Source organism: Theropithecus gelada, chromosome 16, assembly GCF_003255815.1.
Source record: "Theropithecus gelada isolate Dixy chromosome 16, Tgel_1.0, whole genome shotgun sequence".
NCBI classification, from domain to species: domain Eukaryota; kingdom Metazoa; phylum Chordata; class Mammalia; order Primates; family Cercopithecidae; genus Theropithecus; species Theropithecus gelada.
The window spans coordinates 26,259,083-26,274,435 of NC_037684.1; the positions used below are offsets into that span (position 1 = coordinate 26,259,083).

The 15,353-nt window shown below is 44.9% G+C and overlaps 1 protein-coding gene across 1 annotated transcript in view; it reads left to right on the forward strand.

The window, feature by feature from the left end:
* The first annotated feature begins 3,461 nt into the window (after positions 1-3,461).
* The window catches only part of SOCS7 (suppressor of cytokine signaling 7), a 51,948-nt gene continuing 40,056 nt past the window's right edge, over positions 3,462-15,353 (forward strand). Inside the window, exons 1-6 of the mRNA XM_025363456.1 lie at positions 3,462-3,538; positions 6,507-6,571; positions 9,566-9,670; positions 10,118-10,219; positions 11,093-11,223; positions 12,698-12,866. Coding sequence (XP_025219241.1) covers positions 3,462-3,538; positions 6,507-6,571; positions 9,566-9,670; positions 10,118-10,219; positions 11,093-11,223; positions 12,698-12,866 — 649 coding nt within the window. The remainder of the gene's footprint in view (positions 3,539-6,506; positions 6,572-9,565; positions 9,671-10,117; positions 10,220-11,092; positions 11,224-12,697; positions 12,867-15,353) is intronic.

Sequence of the window (15,353 nt, forward strand, 5' to 3'; positions counted from 1 at the left end):
ATTTTTGTATTTTTAGTACAGATGAGGTTTCACTGTGTTAGCCAGGCTGGTCTCAAACTCCTGACCTCAGGTGATCTGCCCACCTAAGCCTCTCAAAGGGCTGGGATTACAGACATGAACCACCATGCCCAGCCCATATAATAATAATTTAATTAACTATAATTGAATATTTATCGAGTTATTGCACTAAACACTTTTTTTTTTTTTTTGAGATGGAGTTTCGTTTTTTTTTCCCAGGCTGGATTTTTTTTTTTTTTTTTTTTTTTTTTTTTTTTTTTTTTTTGAGACGGAGTCTGGCTCTGTCGCCCGGGCTGGAGTGCAGTGGCCGGATCTCAGCTCACTGCAAGCTCCGCCTCCCGGGTTTACGCCATTCTCCTGCCTCAGCCTCCCGAGTAGCTGGGACTACAGGCGCCCGCCGCCTCGCCCGGCTAGTTTTTTGTATTTTTTAGTAGAGACGGGGTTTCACCGTGTTCGCCAGGATGGTCTCGATCTCCTGACCTCGTGATCCGCCCGTCTCGGCCTCCCAAAGTGCTGGGATTACAGGCTTGAGCCACCGCGCCCGGCCTAATTTTTTAATTTTTAATTTTTAGTAGAGCTGGAGTTTTGCCATGTTGGCCAGACTGGTCCTGAACTCCTGACCTCAGGTGATCTGCCTGCCTTGGCCTCTCAAAGTGCTGGGATTACAGGCATGAGCCACCACCCCCGGGCCAACTTAGATAACTCTTTTTAAGCGAGGTAAGAAATGGGTTCACCAATTGGGTGTGGTAGTGCGCACCTGTAGTCCCAATACTTGGAAGGCAGAGGCAGGAGGATTACTTGAGCCCAGGAGTTTAAGGGCACAGTGAGCTATGATGTGCCACTGCACTCCAGCCTGGGCAACAGAGCCAGACTCCATCTCTCTTTTTTTTTTTTTTTTGGGAGACGTAGTCTCGCTCTGTCGTCTGTGCTGGAGCGCAGTGGCCCAATCTTGGCTCACTACAACCTCCGCCTCTCAGGTTCAAGCAATTCTTCTGCCTCATCCTCCCGAGTAGCTGGGACTACAGATGCATGCCACCACGCCTGGCTAATTTTTTGCATTTTAGTAGAGACTGCATTTCACCGTGTTGCCCAGGCTGGTCTCGAACTCCTGAGCTCAGGCAGTCTGCCCACCTCAGCCTCCCAAAGTGCTGGGATTACAGGCTAGAGCCACCGTGCCCGGCTGACTCCATCTCTTTAAAAAAGAAAGAAAGAAAGAAATGGGCCCAGCAACTAATCAGGTTTCTGTTCTGGGGAACTGGGCTAGGGCTTATAACACACATATGTTGGAATTCAAAGAGCTGGGCTTGATGCCTGTGGTCCTCAGTGTAATCTAGCATTGCTATTTCAGGAAAACCAGTGGAGTTCCCATGTCTGTTTCTCATATGTTGAACTGATTGCCTTCCTTTGGATTTGGTGAGAGATCTAATTTGATCTGACCATTTTGAATCATCATGTAATACACACTTGGTTGGAAATAGGTACCTTGTTCACTTTTCAAGATTAGTTTTTTACCAAGTTAACAAATGAGGCTATTACTGGCCGTCTTCATGGTAGTGAGGTGGAGAAATGGAGGACGGTTCTGTAGTGGTTTCCTATCTATGTATTTGGTGGGGGGTGGAAAGATAGAATTCTGGAAAGAGAGGCAGGCTGCTTTGGCATCCATTTGGGGCCCTGCTGTCGTGGACAGACCTGGCAGACGTGAGAAACCTTTTTCACTGTATCCTTGGGTCTTCAGGTCTAAAGGGGTCTTTTTGAGTAATAGCATGACATGCTGAGAGCAAAATGATTTTATGGTGTGTTGAGGAAGTTCTGATTTTATGTTTGGGTTTTGGGTCCACACAATGTTGATCTTTTTAACTATTTTTTCCATGAAGTGGTTGCGGTTGGCAGCTCTCTTTTAGAATGAACTCCTGGGCTTAAAAAAAATCTCTGTCCATTTGAGTCCCGTGCCGTGCTTCTTACTCCTTAACATTCTCTCTGCCAACATCATTTCTAAGGTTTTAGACCTTGGACCGTGCCTCTTGGCTTTTCCCTGGAAGTTCCCTCTATAGGTTCTTTAGTGGGTTTATGATGGAGTTTTGGATCTGACCTTGCTGCACAGATGTCTGTGTATTGGAACTAAAAATGAACACATGGTTTTTGTGCCTGTAGCACATGAACAGACACTGGCTTATGACGTGTTGGAAATGGCACAGGCTGGCTGTCTTGGCACTGTGTGCTTTAGCAGGGGCAGAGGTACATTGGAGCCGTAAAATCTGGTATTTGGACATCCTAATTTGGAAGTTACTTTAGAAAAGGACGTGTAAGTCTTAGGGCATCAGTACAGGGCACTTATGGGCAAATAGGTTATTATTATTTCACTGTTTTATTTTAGGTTTCAAGGAATTTGAAAACCGGCCAATGGTTACGTCTATGTGTTGTTGTTCTGTCTAATCTAATGCTTTTAACTCCTTTATCCCATAAATCTGTTGTAGTACAGTTAATAATTTGCAGGGTAGAAATGGACAGAGGCATCCTGTTTTTTTGTTACCTACAGCATAGGCAGTAACTTAGCTGACACAAAGGACTGCTAGTCTCAAAGACCTTTGCCTGAGGCCTTCTGCCCTGTCCTTTTATGTCACCTGAAGCACAGCCCACCAAATGCTGTTTTATCCCACCCTACTCCTCCAGTCTTTGTTGCTGCTAAGATGAAAGTGGCCTACTGGCAAAGTTACAGGGGTATAACTTTGCACCCTAATGCTTGTTGAGGTGATCTGGGGAAGAATAAATAGCATGGGAATGTAGTATAGAGGGTTAGTTTAAAATATTATCTGAAATTCCATTATATTGCTCTCCAAAATATAGTGTGTCAGCTTAGAATGGCCTTTTATCATTCCAAATGGTTCATGTGTACAAAAGGGGATGTATAAAGTGTATGTCTTTTAATAATAATAAAATACAAGCATAGGTACCTTCACTAAACTTAACAAATAGAATGTTATCAGTACCTTTGAAGAGTGTTGCTTTCTAATTACATCTTATCCCTCCCCCGGTAACCACCATCCTCAATTTTATGTTAATCAGTACCTTGCTTTGTTTTTGTTTTTTTTTTATAGTCATCTAGATTGGTTGTTTCATGAATGACTGCCATTATAATGCTCTCAGGACGCTTGAGACAGATACTGCTTTGGGTTTGTAGTTAGGCTTGTCTTCCCAAAGAGAGAAAGAAGCATGTCTATTTATTAGTAGCCTTTTAGCCTCCTAGACTTTAGACCTTTTACCTTTCCAAGCATCCAGCTATGAAGCCCCCTTATTTGCCAGGAAAAACCATTCTGGCACTCTCGAACAGCTCTCCCTGGATTCAGATGTTTTTCTTTTTCTAGATCCTAGAAACTATGATTTTTCTTCTTCAAAATGCCGGGGGTGGGGGAGAAGATGAGCTGAAGTGAGAAGGCCTCCGCAAGATGTGTGCATTTGGGTCCTGCCGTTCTTCAGTGCTTGGCACTGAAGAGACTCGTCCCCAGCATGGGCAGATGGCAGAGTAATGCAGCTTCCTTTGAAAAGAGGCAAACGGCCAAATGGCTGAGGTGTGAACCTTTTGAAAGGCCAGTGCTTTAGGTTTCTACTTGCTGGGTTTAATGTTGTACCCACAAGTTATCAAATAAAAATCAGCTTGGAAGCTCTTCAGCAGTCCTAAAGTTCATGTCCAGTGGAATTAACATTGCATTCCAGTCCTCTGGATTGTTGGAACTAAGCTGCAGTCATGAGCCACTTTTATGAGCAAAGCAACTGTGTGGCCGTATCTTATTTTTATGTAGCCACCTCTCCTGTGGGTGCTGTGGGTGGAATATTCATAGTGAGCGTGATCATCAGACCCCTCAAGTACGGAAGAGGTTGCCAGGGGAATGTAAAGCTAGGTCAAGAGAAAGACGGACCAGGGTTTCAGCTCTTTCTGAATAAGATCTTCATGGTATGGTTTTAGAATTTTGTTTGAAGTGAATTCTGAGAAGCTCAGACATCGATGTTAAAACATAAATGCATAAACATCTTCTGAAATCAAATAATTTTTTTTTTTTTTTTTTTTTTTTTGAGACTGAGTCTGGCTCTGTCGCCCAGGCTGGAGTGCAGTGGCCAGATCTCAGCTCACTGCAAGCTCTGCCTCCCGGGTTTACACCATTCTCCTGCCTCAGCCTCCCGAGTAGCTGGGATTACAGGCGCCTGCCACCTCGCCCGGCTAATTTTTTGTATTTTTTTTAGTAGAGACAGGGTTTCACCGTGTTAGCCAGGATGGTCTCGATCTCCTGACCTCGTGATCCGCCCGTCTCGGCCTCCCAAAGTGCTGGGATTACAGGCTTGAGCCACCGCGCCCGGCCGAAATCAAATAATTTAAAATAGAATTTCATTTTGGATTTTCTTTGCTTTTGCCCCTCTTTATTGGTGCAATTTATAGTTGAAAAGAGTTTAAGTTCTATTTAGACCTTTGGGTAAGAGTATTTTTGGAAGGTGAGCCAGCTACAATGCTAGGAGACAAACACTTAATTCTGGGGTAGGATTTTCTTTAAGTCTGTTTTATTGTTAACAATAAAAAATAAAAAAAAAAAATAAATATTATTTATTTATTTATTTATTTATTTATTTATTTTTGAGACAGGGTCTCACTCTGTCACCCAGGCTGGAATGCAGCAGCTCAATCATGACTCACTGCAGCCTTGACCTTCCCAGGTTCAGGTGATCCTCCCACCTCACACTCCTGAGTAACTGGGACTAGAGGTGTACACCACCACGCCCAGCTAATTTTTGTATTTTTTGTAGAGACAAAGTTTCACCATGTTGCCCAGGCTGGTCACGAATTCCTGGGCTCAAGCATTCTGCCCACCTCAGCCTCCCAAAGTGTTGGGATTACAGATGTGAGCCATCGCACCGGGCCTGAGATATAATTTATATATTGCAAAATTTACCCTTTTAAGTGTCCAGCTCTATTCATTTTGACAAATTTATATATAGTCATCATAATCTCTACCATAATCAGCATATAGCATATTTCCTTTTTTTTTTTTTTTTGAGATGGAGTCTCACTCTGTCACCCAGGCTGAAGTGCAGTGGCGTGATCTTGGTTCACTGCAACCTTCACCTCCCGGGCTCAAGCAGTTCTCGTACTTCAGCCTCCTGAGTAGCTGGGATTACAGGTGCACGCCACCACACCCAGCTAATTTTTGTATTTTTAGTAGAGACGGGGTTTTTCACCATGTTGGCCAGGCTGGTCTCGAACTTCTGACCTTGTGATTTGCCCACCTCGACCTCCCAAAGTGCTGGGATTACAGGTGTGAGCCACCGTGCCCAGCCAGCATATAGCATATTTCTTATTTTTATTTTTTATTTTTATTTTTATTTTTATTTTTTGAGACGGAGTCTCACTCTGTCGCCCAGGCTGGAGTGCAGAGGGGCGATCTCAGCTCACTGCAAGCTCCACCACCCGGGTTCATGCCATTCTCCTGCCTCAGCCTCCCGAGTAGGTGGGATTACAGGCGCCCACCACCACGCCCGGCTAAGTTTTTGTATTTTTAGTAGAGATGGGGTTTCACCATGTTAGTCAGGATGGTCTTGATCTCCTGACCTTGTGAGACACTGCTCGGCCAGCATATATTATATTTCTATCACCTCGACAAGTTCAGTCATTCTGAGGTGAGTTTTTTGAGTTTAACACACTTCCGACCATAATGTGTTCATTGGAGTCTTTTGAGTTTCTTTCATTTATTGCTGAAAAGCCACTTGAAAGTGTGGTAAGAAGTGATCTTTGGTATATTAACCAAAAGATCTGGGTTTTCAGACTGGTTGCCTGGAACAGCATCAAGAAGTCATGGGGAGGGCCGTGTGAGTGGCAGCTCAGAGAGAGGAATGGGCCCTCTTCTTGGGTGCTAGGCAGAGCCCCTAATCTGAGGAGGCCCACTTAGTAGCTAGCTGATGGCTTTGACTCATGCCTTGGGGCAATTGTGCGGAAATCAGAGGTCTTCAAGGTTGAAGACTGCATGTGCATCCTACAGTGCTATTCTCAGGTCAGAATCTGTTCCCTGGTTCACTTTGGAATGACCTATCCTACAGGCAAGCCCAAAGGGAAAATCTGCTCTGAGGTGGTGCCTGTTCAGGTCAAGAGCCTTTTTCTTGGCTCCCAGATGGAAGTCAGCTCTGCATCAGACTTCCTTCCTCTTGAAATGGACTTGCTAATTACCACTCAAGGTGTTTTACTCTTTTAATGTACTGGGTATGGTGAGCTCCAAAGGGATTTCTCATTGCTTTGTAGGCTGGTGAATTCTGTAGCCAAAGCTATTTAAGGAATTGCCTTAATTATTTCCTTCTTCCTCTTTATTTTATGCTTTATTACAAGAGTGTTGCTGACAACGACTAGGGTTTGCTTTATTTTTCAGTGCATCTGGAACTGAGTGTTGTGGTGACTTAAATGCGTATGTGTTCATTTCTCCCCTCTATTCCCTCTCTGCTTTCTCACTCCCTAGGAAACCCAGGTTGACAAGAACTCAAAGTGCCTTTTCTCCAGTCTCCTTCAGCCCCCTGTTCACAGGTAAGGGTAATATCTTTCTGTCTTCTGACATCTGAAAACAGGGGTGTTCTGAGACCTGTTGGGAAACACTTGCAGATGCGTCACAGGGAGCTGTAGGCGTGTCTGCAGTTATTTCCTTCATTCCATGCTTAGTGGGTTTGAGATGAGGCTATTTTTATGGTATGGAATGTGTTCTTGACTTTGGATGCTTTATAGTTGGAGGTAAAGGCTGCTTGTTGGTAATTGGGTGACCTGGGTGGCCCTAGCAGTTATGCAGTGCTTAGCTCAGGGTCATCACATATAAATTAAAACTAGGAATTACAAATTTATGGGCTTACAGTGCATAAAAGACTCTCTAGAAGTCATACAGTTTCTGTCTCTGCTTCCAAGGGAGTTCATGGGTTATCTCATAAAAATGATCCATGATTATCTGGTCTATTTTTGAAGACTTTTTTGGGCAGAGGGGATTACATGAGCTCTTGTCTTTTTAGGGGCTTGCAGTTCCTGCAGCTGTTAGAGTTCTTTATTGTATCTAATTTAAGTCTGCCCTCTTGCAGCAGGGAACACAGTTGCTAAACTAGGAAGACTGTAGAATCTCCTTTGGATGATGGGTAACTGCCTTCTCATTTCGTAGGGAGCTTTTTCAGAGATGGAGACCTTCTATTATGTCAGTCACATGTGAAGCTCCTGTATGAATAAGCTGTAGAAAAGTGGGGCTTTGCCACACTGCCTGTGTCTCAGAAACTGAGTACTTCTCATTGGTTGTGACTGAGAAGCCTTTAAAAAAAAATCTCAATCTCAAACTCCTTTGGATATAATGTCCCTCAAAAAGGTGATTGGAAGACATATGATTTGGGAATGGATGCTTCCAGGAAAATGTTAAGCAGGCCAATGAGACCTGCAGCTGGGTAGACTGCTGTGAACTGTCAAAACAAGTGAATTGGTACCTGTATAGACATCTACTGTAGTGGAGAAGGAGGTCTCTGTTCTTATCCAAGCCCAGAATTTAAAAATCTTATGTTGTGATAGCATGTCTTTCTAGTTAATAGTTGTTTCCTCCTTAAAGTAAGGAACATGGCTGGTCGCGGTCACAGTGGCTTAGGCTTGTAATCCCAGCACTTTGGGAGGTTGAAGTGAGTGGATCACCTGAGGTCAGGAGTTTCAGACCAGCCTGGCCAACATGGTGTGAAACCCCTTCTCTACTAAAAATACAAAAAATTAGCTGAGCATGGTGCCACATACCTTGTAGTCCAGCTACTCGGGAGGCTGAGGCAAGAGAATCGCTTGAACCTGAGAGGCTGAGGTTGCAGTGAGCAGAGATTTTGCCACTGCACTCCAGCCTGAGTGATAGAGTGAGACTCCGTCTGAAAAAAAAAGGAACACTACCTACATTTGTGGTTTGAGGTTCAGGTCAGCCTCAGCCCTCTGGAATGACATCCTTTATGTTAAGTGCCCTACCAACAGTCTAGACTGCTCTGGCCTGTCAGGAAACACGCTTGCCTGGCCCCATTGCATTGCTCTGGGCAGCCAGCCTCTCAATTACCAAGCTGTGTGGTGAGTCTGGTACCAGTTTTCTAGAACTTCCACTGATGAGTTTTGTTTGTTTATTTTTGACACAGGGCCTCATTTTGTCTCCCAGGCTGGAGTGCAGTGGTGCAGTCTCAGCTTACTGCAGCCTCAACTTCCTAGACCCAAATGATCCTCCCTCCTCAGCCTCCAGAATAGCTGGGACTACAGGCATGCACCACCATACCTGACTAATTTTTTTATTTTTGTGGAGACGGGGTCTTACGATGTTGCCCAGGCTGGTCTTGAACTCCTGAGTGCAAGTGATTCGCCTACCTTGGCCTCCCAAAGTGTTGGAATTACAGGCGTGAGCCACTGCACCGGGTCTCACTGATGACTTTTAGAAGAGCTTTTCTGTTTATCTTAATTAATATTCAAGACCTTTGTAAAAAAAACTGTGTATTTAGGTTCTGAAAATCCAGTTTCTGTCCTTCTGGTAAATATTGGTCACCTCATTTTCTTAATGGGGAAACATTAAAATACTAGCCGAGGGACTCATTCAGCCCTGAATAAAAAAAAGGTGTTGGAAGGAACACCCTAAGGGCTAAATTAGAGAAATTCTGAGTTCTGACCTGTGGATCAGGCCTGCCAAAATAACCCTATTCCTGGCTATCAGCTTGTGTTAATATTAATAAAATACCCTTCATCCTCTCATGACTCAAGTGGAGAGGGAATAGACAGAGTTGGGTGGCAAGGAGTCTTATATATGGCAGGGAACAGAACTGCATGACATGCTGGGAAGAAGAGAGGCCATGTGCCTCCTCCCACCAACTTCCTATGGAGAAGCTGCCTCTTAGATTACTTGACTTTTGTCTGACTGTGAAAGTAGTTAATTTTTAGGAATATAAATTGTACTTTCGGCCTTTGTAGCCTCAGCTATTAAGAACAGATATCTTATTCAGGTAGATTCTCTTATGCGTGAATACTCTGGAAAATTAAGATATGGACTGCCCTCTAGGAAGAAGTTAGGACTAACATTGGGAACTTTATCTGTATTCCGCTTACCGTGCAGTTCTTAGGTTTTCTGGCCCTTGCTTTCCATGTCTATTTGGGCATATAACAAGCCACTTGGCTTGCTTCCTAAGGCAGAAATTGATACACCGTTCTGAAAAAATAAATGGTGTGGGTTCCATTGGATAAAGAAGACCTCTTGTTTGAGGGTACGTTGTAAGTCAGTGACGGAATCAGAATTAGATGGTTTTCCACTGTCAGTCCCATGGTTTTGTCCTAAAGAATCCTTGACCCTTAACAGGGCCAAGGTTTAATGATAGAATTTAAAAATTGACTTCCTGGTGTTGGGGTGATTTCAGCCCTCGGGGCATTAGGTTTTGAGCTTTCTGAGAGCAGCAGACTCCCAGCCTCGCCTGCTTGCCCTTTGCTTCCCTTTGCTTTCTGTGTCAGCTTTGAGCAAGGCGCTTCTGTAACTTGCTTGCTCCATGAATCCCTCAGGTGAAACTGTGTCGCTTGTGGATGTGGACATTTCTCAGCGGGGCCTGACCTCTCCACACCCTCCAACTCCCCCTCCTCCTCCAAGAAGAAGCCTCAGCCTCCTAGGTATAGTTTCTTCCCCTCTCCTCCTTCTTGCCTAGTGGGAGGGTGAGCTCCAGGGACTTGTTCTTTGCTGGGGGCCGACCACGCTTCTGTGTTTCCGATGATGACTTAATTATTTCCTAGCTCTTTCTCAGTACCCCGTCATCTCCCTAAGCAATTAAATGGGTCTCACCTGCATGCTATAATACTGTGCATATATTAATTCGATTTACATTTATCTTGCCTTGAACCCACTGCTATTGGGCTGCATTAGGAATATCCTTACTACCCTGCTTTCCAAAAGCAAACCAGAGTAAGGTGATTGTTGCCCTCTGTCCAAAAAGACTGGGTGAAGGTTGGGCCATCCTGCCCCAGAGGGCAGCCTGATAGTCCTTCTCCCTCTCCTCTGCCTTCACCGTGCTCATTCTGTGCTCACATTTCTGAACCTCTTGCTTTTGTTCTCTCTTCTAGATGATATCAGTGGGACGCTGCCTACATCTGTCCTTGTGGCTCCGATGGGGTCTTCCTTGCAGTCTTTCCCCCTACCTCCGCCTCCTCCACCCCATGCCCCAGGTTAGCTTAGTTTAGAGGCAAGACTTGTAAGAGTTGGGAGTACAAAGTGATACTTTGTACCATAGAAGGATGGGAGAAATCTATTTATGGAAATAATAGCTTAGTAGAAAGTTTAACTCTTTTCCCCTTGGCTGTACCAGACTCCTTGGAAATGAGGCCGAGAACTGGTTTTCCTAACCCGTTTTCTTTATGGAGGTCAATCTGATTTTTGTTAGGGATAAAAGACTACTGAATTTTTCATCTCTTTGCTGCTGAGACTGTTTTGCAATCCTTGAGTAGATATCACTTAAGAAACTGCCTTAATTTCAGGATAGTGAGGTTTAATATGTTGCTGGTTTTCAAGGTTCTGTGGTTATTCTAAGCTTTTAGTACTTACTGCAGCCTTGTAAATAAGTACCAAGCATTCAGTAGCCCACACCTGCTTTGCCAGCTACCAGTACCCAAGGAATAAAATGAATGAAATCAGCTTTGTTTTCTACTTGCCTGGCAAAATCATTACTCTTCCTGGGCAAGTAAGCGAGTCACTATTTCCAAGGCTGCCTTATCGGCACTTCACTTCGAGGTGGGAGAAGTTGGAATCGCTCTAGGCTGGTGAAGCCCCTGAAGTAGTCACCTTAGTCAGGTTAGTGAGCAGCTCCCCTCCCCTTTCCTGGGGTTAACTGCCCCCACCCATCCTTCACAGCTTACACAAGGCCACACAGCTTTTTGTTCCAGCCCATCCAGCTCTTTCCCACTGCTTTGGCTTCTACCCTTTCCAGCTTAGCTTCTAATGCCTTGCCCTCTTCAGTTAGCATTTCTGTTTTTGGGGGAGGGTCTATTTGTGGTTGGGAGCAGTGAGGGTAAACAAGTGACCACCACTCTCTTGCCCTGCAGATGCATTTCCCCGGATTGCTCCCATCCGAGCAGCTGAATCCCTGCACAGCCAACCCCCACAGCACCTCCAGTGTCCTCTCTATCGGCCTGACTCGAGCAGCTTTGCAGCCAGCCTTCGAGAGTTGGAGAAGGTAGGTGGTACCTAAGGACTGGCGGATCACTTCTCCCATTAGCTAAATTCTGTACCTGGGCACACTTTTATTTATTTGTTTATTTATTTTTAGAGACAGGGTCTTGCTCTGTTGCCCAGGCTAGGGGGTGGTGGCGTAATCATAGCTCACTGTAGCCTCGAACTCCTGGGCCAAAGGATCCTTCTGCCTCAGCCTCCCAAGTAGCTAGGACTACAGGCACGCACGACCAAGCCCAGCTAAAATTTATTTATGTTTTTTGTAGAGATTGGTCTTGCTTTTTCCCAGGCTGGTCTTGAACTCCTAGGCTCAACGTGATCCTCTTGCCTCTGCCTCCCAAAACTCTAGGATTATAGGCATGAGCCACCATACTCAGTCCCTATTTATTGTTTTTAGAGGAAGAATAGTTTACTTTCTTCCATATTTACAGTGACAAAAGCAGTGTGCTACTGCTGTTAATTCCATGAGATATAATAAAATTGAATTTGGGGAAAAAACTTTGGACCTGATAAAGGTTGTTGGAGAAATGTTTACAGTCTAAGCTGATTTTGATTGATTAACGGACCCAATTCCCTCTTCTTTTCTTGGTAGGGTCTTTGGTAACATAATTGTAGAATTATTATTCTTTTTTGTTGTTTTTTTTGTTGTTGTTGTTGTTGTCTTGTTTTGTTTTTGGGACTGAGTTTCACTCTTGTCGCCCAGGCTGGAGTGCAATGGTGTGATCTTGGCTTACTGCAACCTCTGCCTCCTGGGTTCAAGCAATTCTCCTGCCTCAGCCTCCCGAGTAGCTGGGATTACAGACGCCCACCACCATGCCCAGCTAATTACTGTATTTTTAGTAGAGATGGGGTTTCACCATGTTGGCCAGGCTTGTCTCAAACTCCTGACCTCAGGTGAGCCATCTGCCTTGGCCTCCCAAAGTGCTGGGATTACAGGTGTAAACCACTGCACCCAGCCTTTTTTTTTTTTTTTTTTTTTTTTTGAGACACAGTCTCACTGTGTCACCCAGGCTGGAGTGCGGTGCGGTGGTACAATCCCAGCTCACTGCAACCTCCGCCTCCCAGGTTCAAGCGAGTCTTCTGCCTCAGCCTCCTGAATAGCTGGGATTACTGGCATGTGCCACCAAACTCAGCTAATTTTTGTATTTTTGGTAGAGATGGGGTTTCACCATGTTGGCCAGGCTGGTCTCGAACTCCTGACCTCAAGTGATCCGTCCACCTCAGCCTTCCAAAGTGTTGGAATTACAGGCATGAGCCACAGCTCACGGCCAGAATTATTATTCTGTTACTTTGGAGGGCTAAAAGTATAGTGAGCGTGATGTTCATTGCTAATGGTTGAGACACTTGTAAGTGGCTTTTACCTATTAAAATGTTTTGGAGAGAATGCAGAGGGTTCTCCCATGTTAAGACAGATTGTGCTGAAAACTTTGACATTTCTCTGTCCTGATAACTAGTGGACTGCTTCTTGTCTTTGATAGTGTGGTTGGTATTGGGGGCCAATGAATTGGGAAGATGCAGAGATGAAGCTGAAAGGGAAACCAGATGGTTCTTTCCTGGTACGGGACAGTTCTGATCCTCGTTACATCCTGAGCCTCAGTTTCCGATCGCAGGGTATCACCCACCACACTAGAATGGAGCACTACAGAGGTAAGAGATGCTGATAAGAGAGCCTTCTTCCCCCACTTGCTTTGCTCTGCCCTTGCTGTCTGACTTTTTTGTGGAAGAGATTCATGGGAATGGAACTACGAATAGGGGAAAAATTATCTTAGACTTAGTTGAATATTGATATGGGCACTTGTTTCAGTCACTAGAAGAAATGGAGGGGGTAGGGAAGGGAGAGTAAGGGTTCCATTTAAAAGTCTTGTCAGCAGCATCTTGTCTCCTAAATAGGAGGGCCTGAACAAAACTGTTGGAGAGGCTGCCAAGAACTGAGCCAGTAAAACTCTTTAGGTAAAAGGAAAAAAGAACCTAGGACCATTAGGCAAATTCTCACAAGCTTTGTTTGGAATTAAACTTATCATCTAGAGATACTTTGTTAAATCACATATACAAAGAGGAGAATTTAGTGTTGATCCTGTAACTGTTCTGTTCTGAATTTCTCTTTTTTTTTTTTTTTTTTTGAGACGGAGTCTCGCTCTGTCACCTAGGCTGGAGTGCAGTGGTACAATCTCAGCTCACTGCAACCTCCGCCTCCTGGGTTCAAGTGATTCTTCTGCCTCAGCCTCCCAAGTAGCTGGGATTACAGGCCTGTGCCACCACGCTTGGCTAATTTTTGTATTTTTAGTAGAAACAGGGTTTTACCATGTTGGCCAGGCTGGTCTCGAACTCCTGACCTCAGGTGATCCACCTGCCTTGGCCTCCCAAAGGGCTGGGATTACAGGCGTGTCTGAATTTCTTTGTCTGATAGTCCCTTTCTCCCAGGCAGCATGGTGATAATTTCCTCTTTTTGTCAGTGTTGTAGTCTCTTAGGAAATACTCATTAAAATGCTAAGAGTTTGTGAGATCAACATGCTTTAGACTATCTGCCATCCTCCTAGTGGTACCTCTTCCTTTGTGATCAGGTGGTACTTCATGTGCCAGTCATACCTAAAAGCCGACTTGTTAAACACAGCTCTCTGGATTGACTTGGTATCTGTATTTAACTTGGGCCAGAAACTTGTGATGGTCATTGGTTCTGAGGCTGGGTAATACATCCTTTGTCAAAATACCTGTGTATGCTACAAACTTAAAAAGCATAGAGCTCTTTGGGGTGTTTCAGGGATTTGTTTCCCATCCCTCACAATCTTCCCATGGTGGTCAACCTTAAATGAATGCTCTGAGACATTGCATCTGAGGTAAGAGCCTCTGTCCTGCCTCTTCTCAGGCATCACAGCATCTTCCCCATTCTCAGCCCATACTGCCTGGTTCTCTTGTAAGGCAGGAAGTAGCTGTTTAGGTCAGCATAGCTTTGTCCATGGTTTCCTCTGTACCCACTTCTACCTTAGAGATAACATGAAGAGAAAGGAACTTTAATTCAATGACCTGGAAATGAACTAGGTGGGGTAGGTGAGGGGGACTGCCTGCTGTTCTGCTGTTTGTAAAAATTAAAATACACAAGTAAAAAACAAAATATGAAGCAAAGCTTTTCAGAGTGAAGTATTTTGTTAAATCTATTCAAATGACTAGGCCATGGGAAGTATAAATAAATACTTGAGCTGTAAGTTTTTGATAGGTAAGATGCCAGGAATGAGAGGTCTTTCAAATGATTCTCTGATTCCCTTTTTTTTTTTGAGATAGAATCTCACTTTGTCACCCAGGCTGGAGTACAGTAGCACAGTCTCGGCTTATTGCAGCCTCCGCCTCCTGGGTTCAAGCAATTTCTTTTTTTTTTTTGAGACGGAGTCTCGCGCTGTCACCCAGGCTGGAGTGCAGTGGCCGGATCTCAGCTCACTGCAAGCTCCGCCTCCCGGGTTCAGGCCATTCTCCTGCCTCCGCCTCCCGAGTAGCTGGGACTACAGGCGTCCGCCACCCCGGCTGGCTAGTTTTTTGTATTTTTTAGTAGAGACGGGGTTTCACCGTGTTAACCAGGATGGTCTCGATCTCCTGACCTCGTGATCCGCCCGTCTCGGCCTCCCAAAGTGCTGGGATTACAGGCTTGAGCCACCGTGCCCGGCCTTTTTTTTTTTTTTTTTTTTTTTGAGACAGAGTCTCGCTGTCGCCAGACTGGATGGAGTGCAGTGGCATGATCTCGGCTCACTGCAACCTCCACCTCCCGGGTTCAAGCAATTCTCCTGCCTCAGCCTCCTATGTAGCTGGGATTACAGGCGGCTGCCACTACGCCCAGCTGATTTTTTATATTTTTAATAGAGACTGGGTTTCACCATGTTGGTCAGGCTGGTCTTGAACTCCTGACCTCGTGATTTGCCTGCCTTGGCCTCCCAAAGTGGTGGGATTACAGGAGTGAGCCACCATGCCTGGCCGGATTCAAGCAATTCTTGTACCTCAACCTCCCAAGTAGCTGGGATTACAGGTGTGCACTACCACGACCAGCTAATTTTTATATTTTTAGTAGAGACAGGATTTCGCCTTGTTGGCCAGGCTGATCTCGACTGCTAGCCTCACGTGATCTGCCTGCCTCGGCTTCCCAAAGTGCTG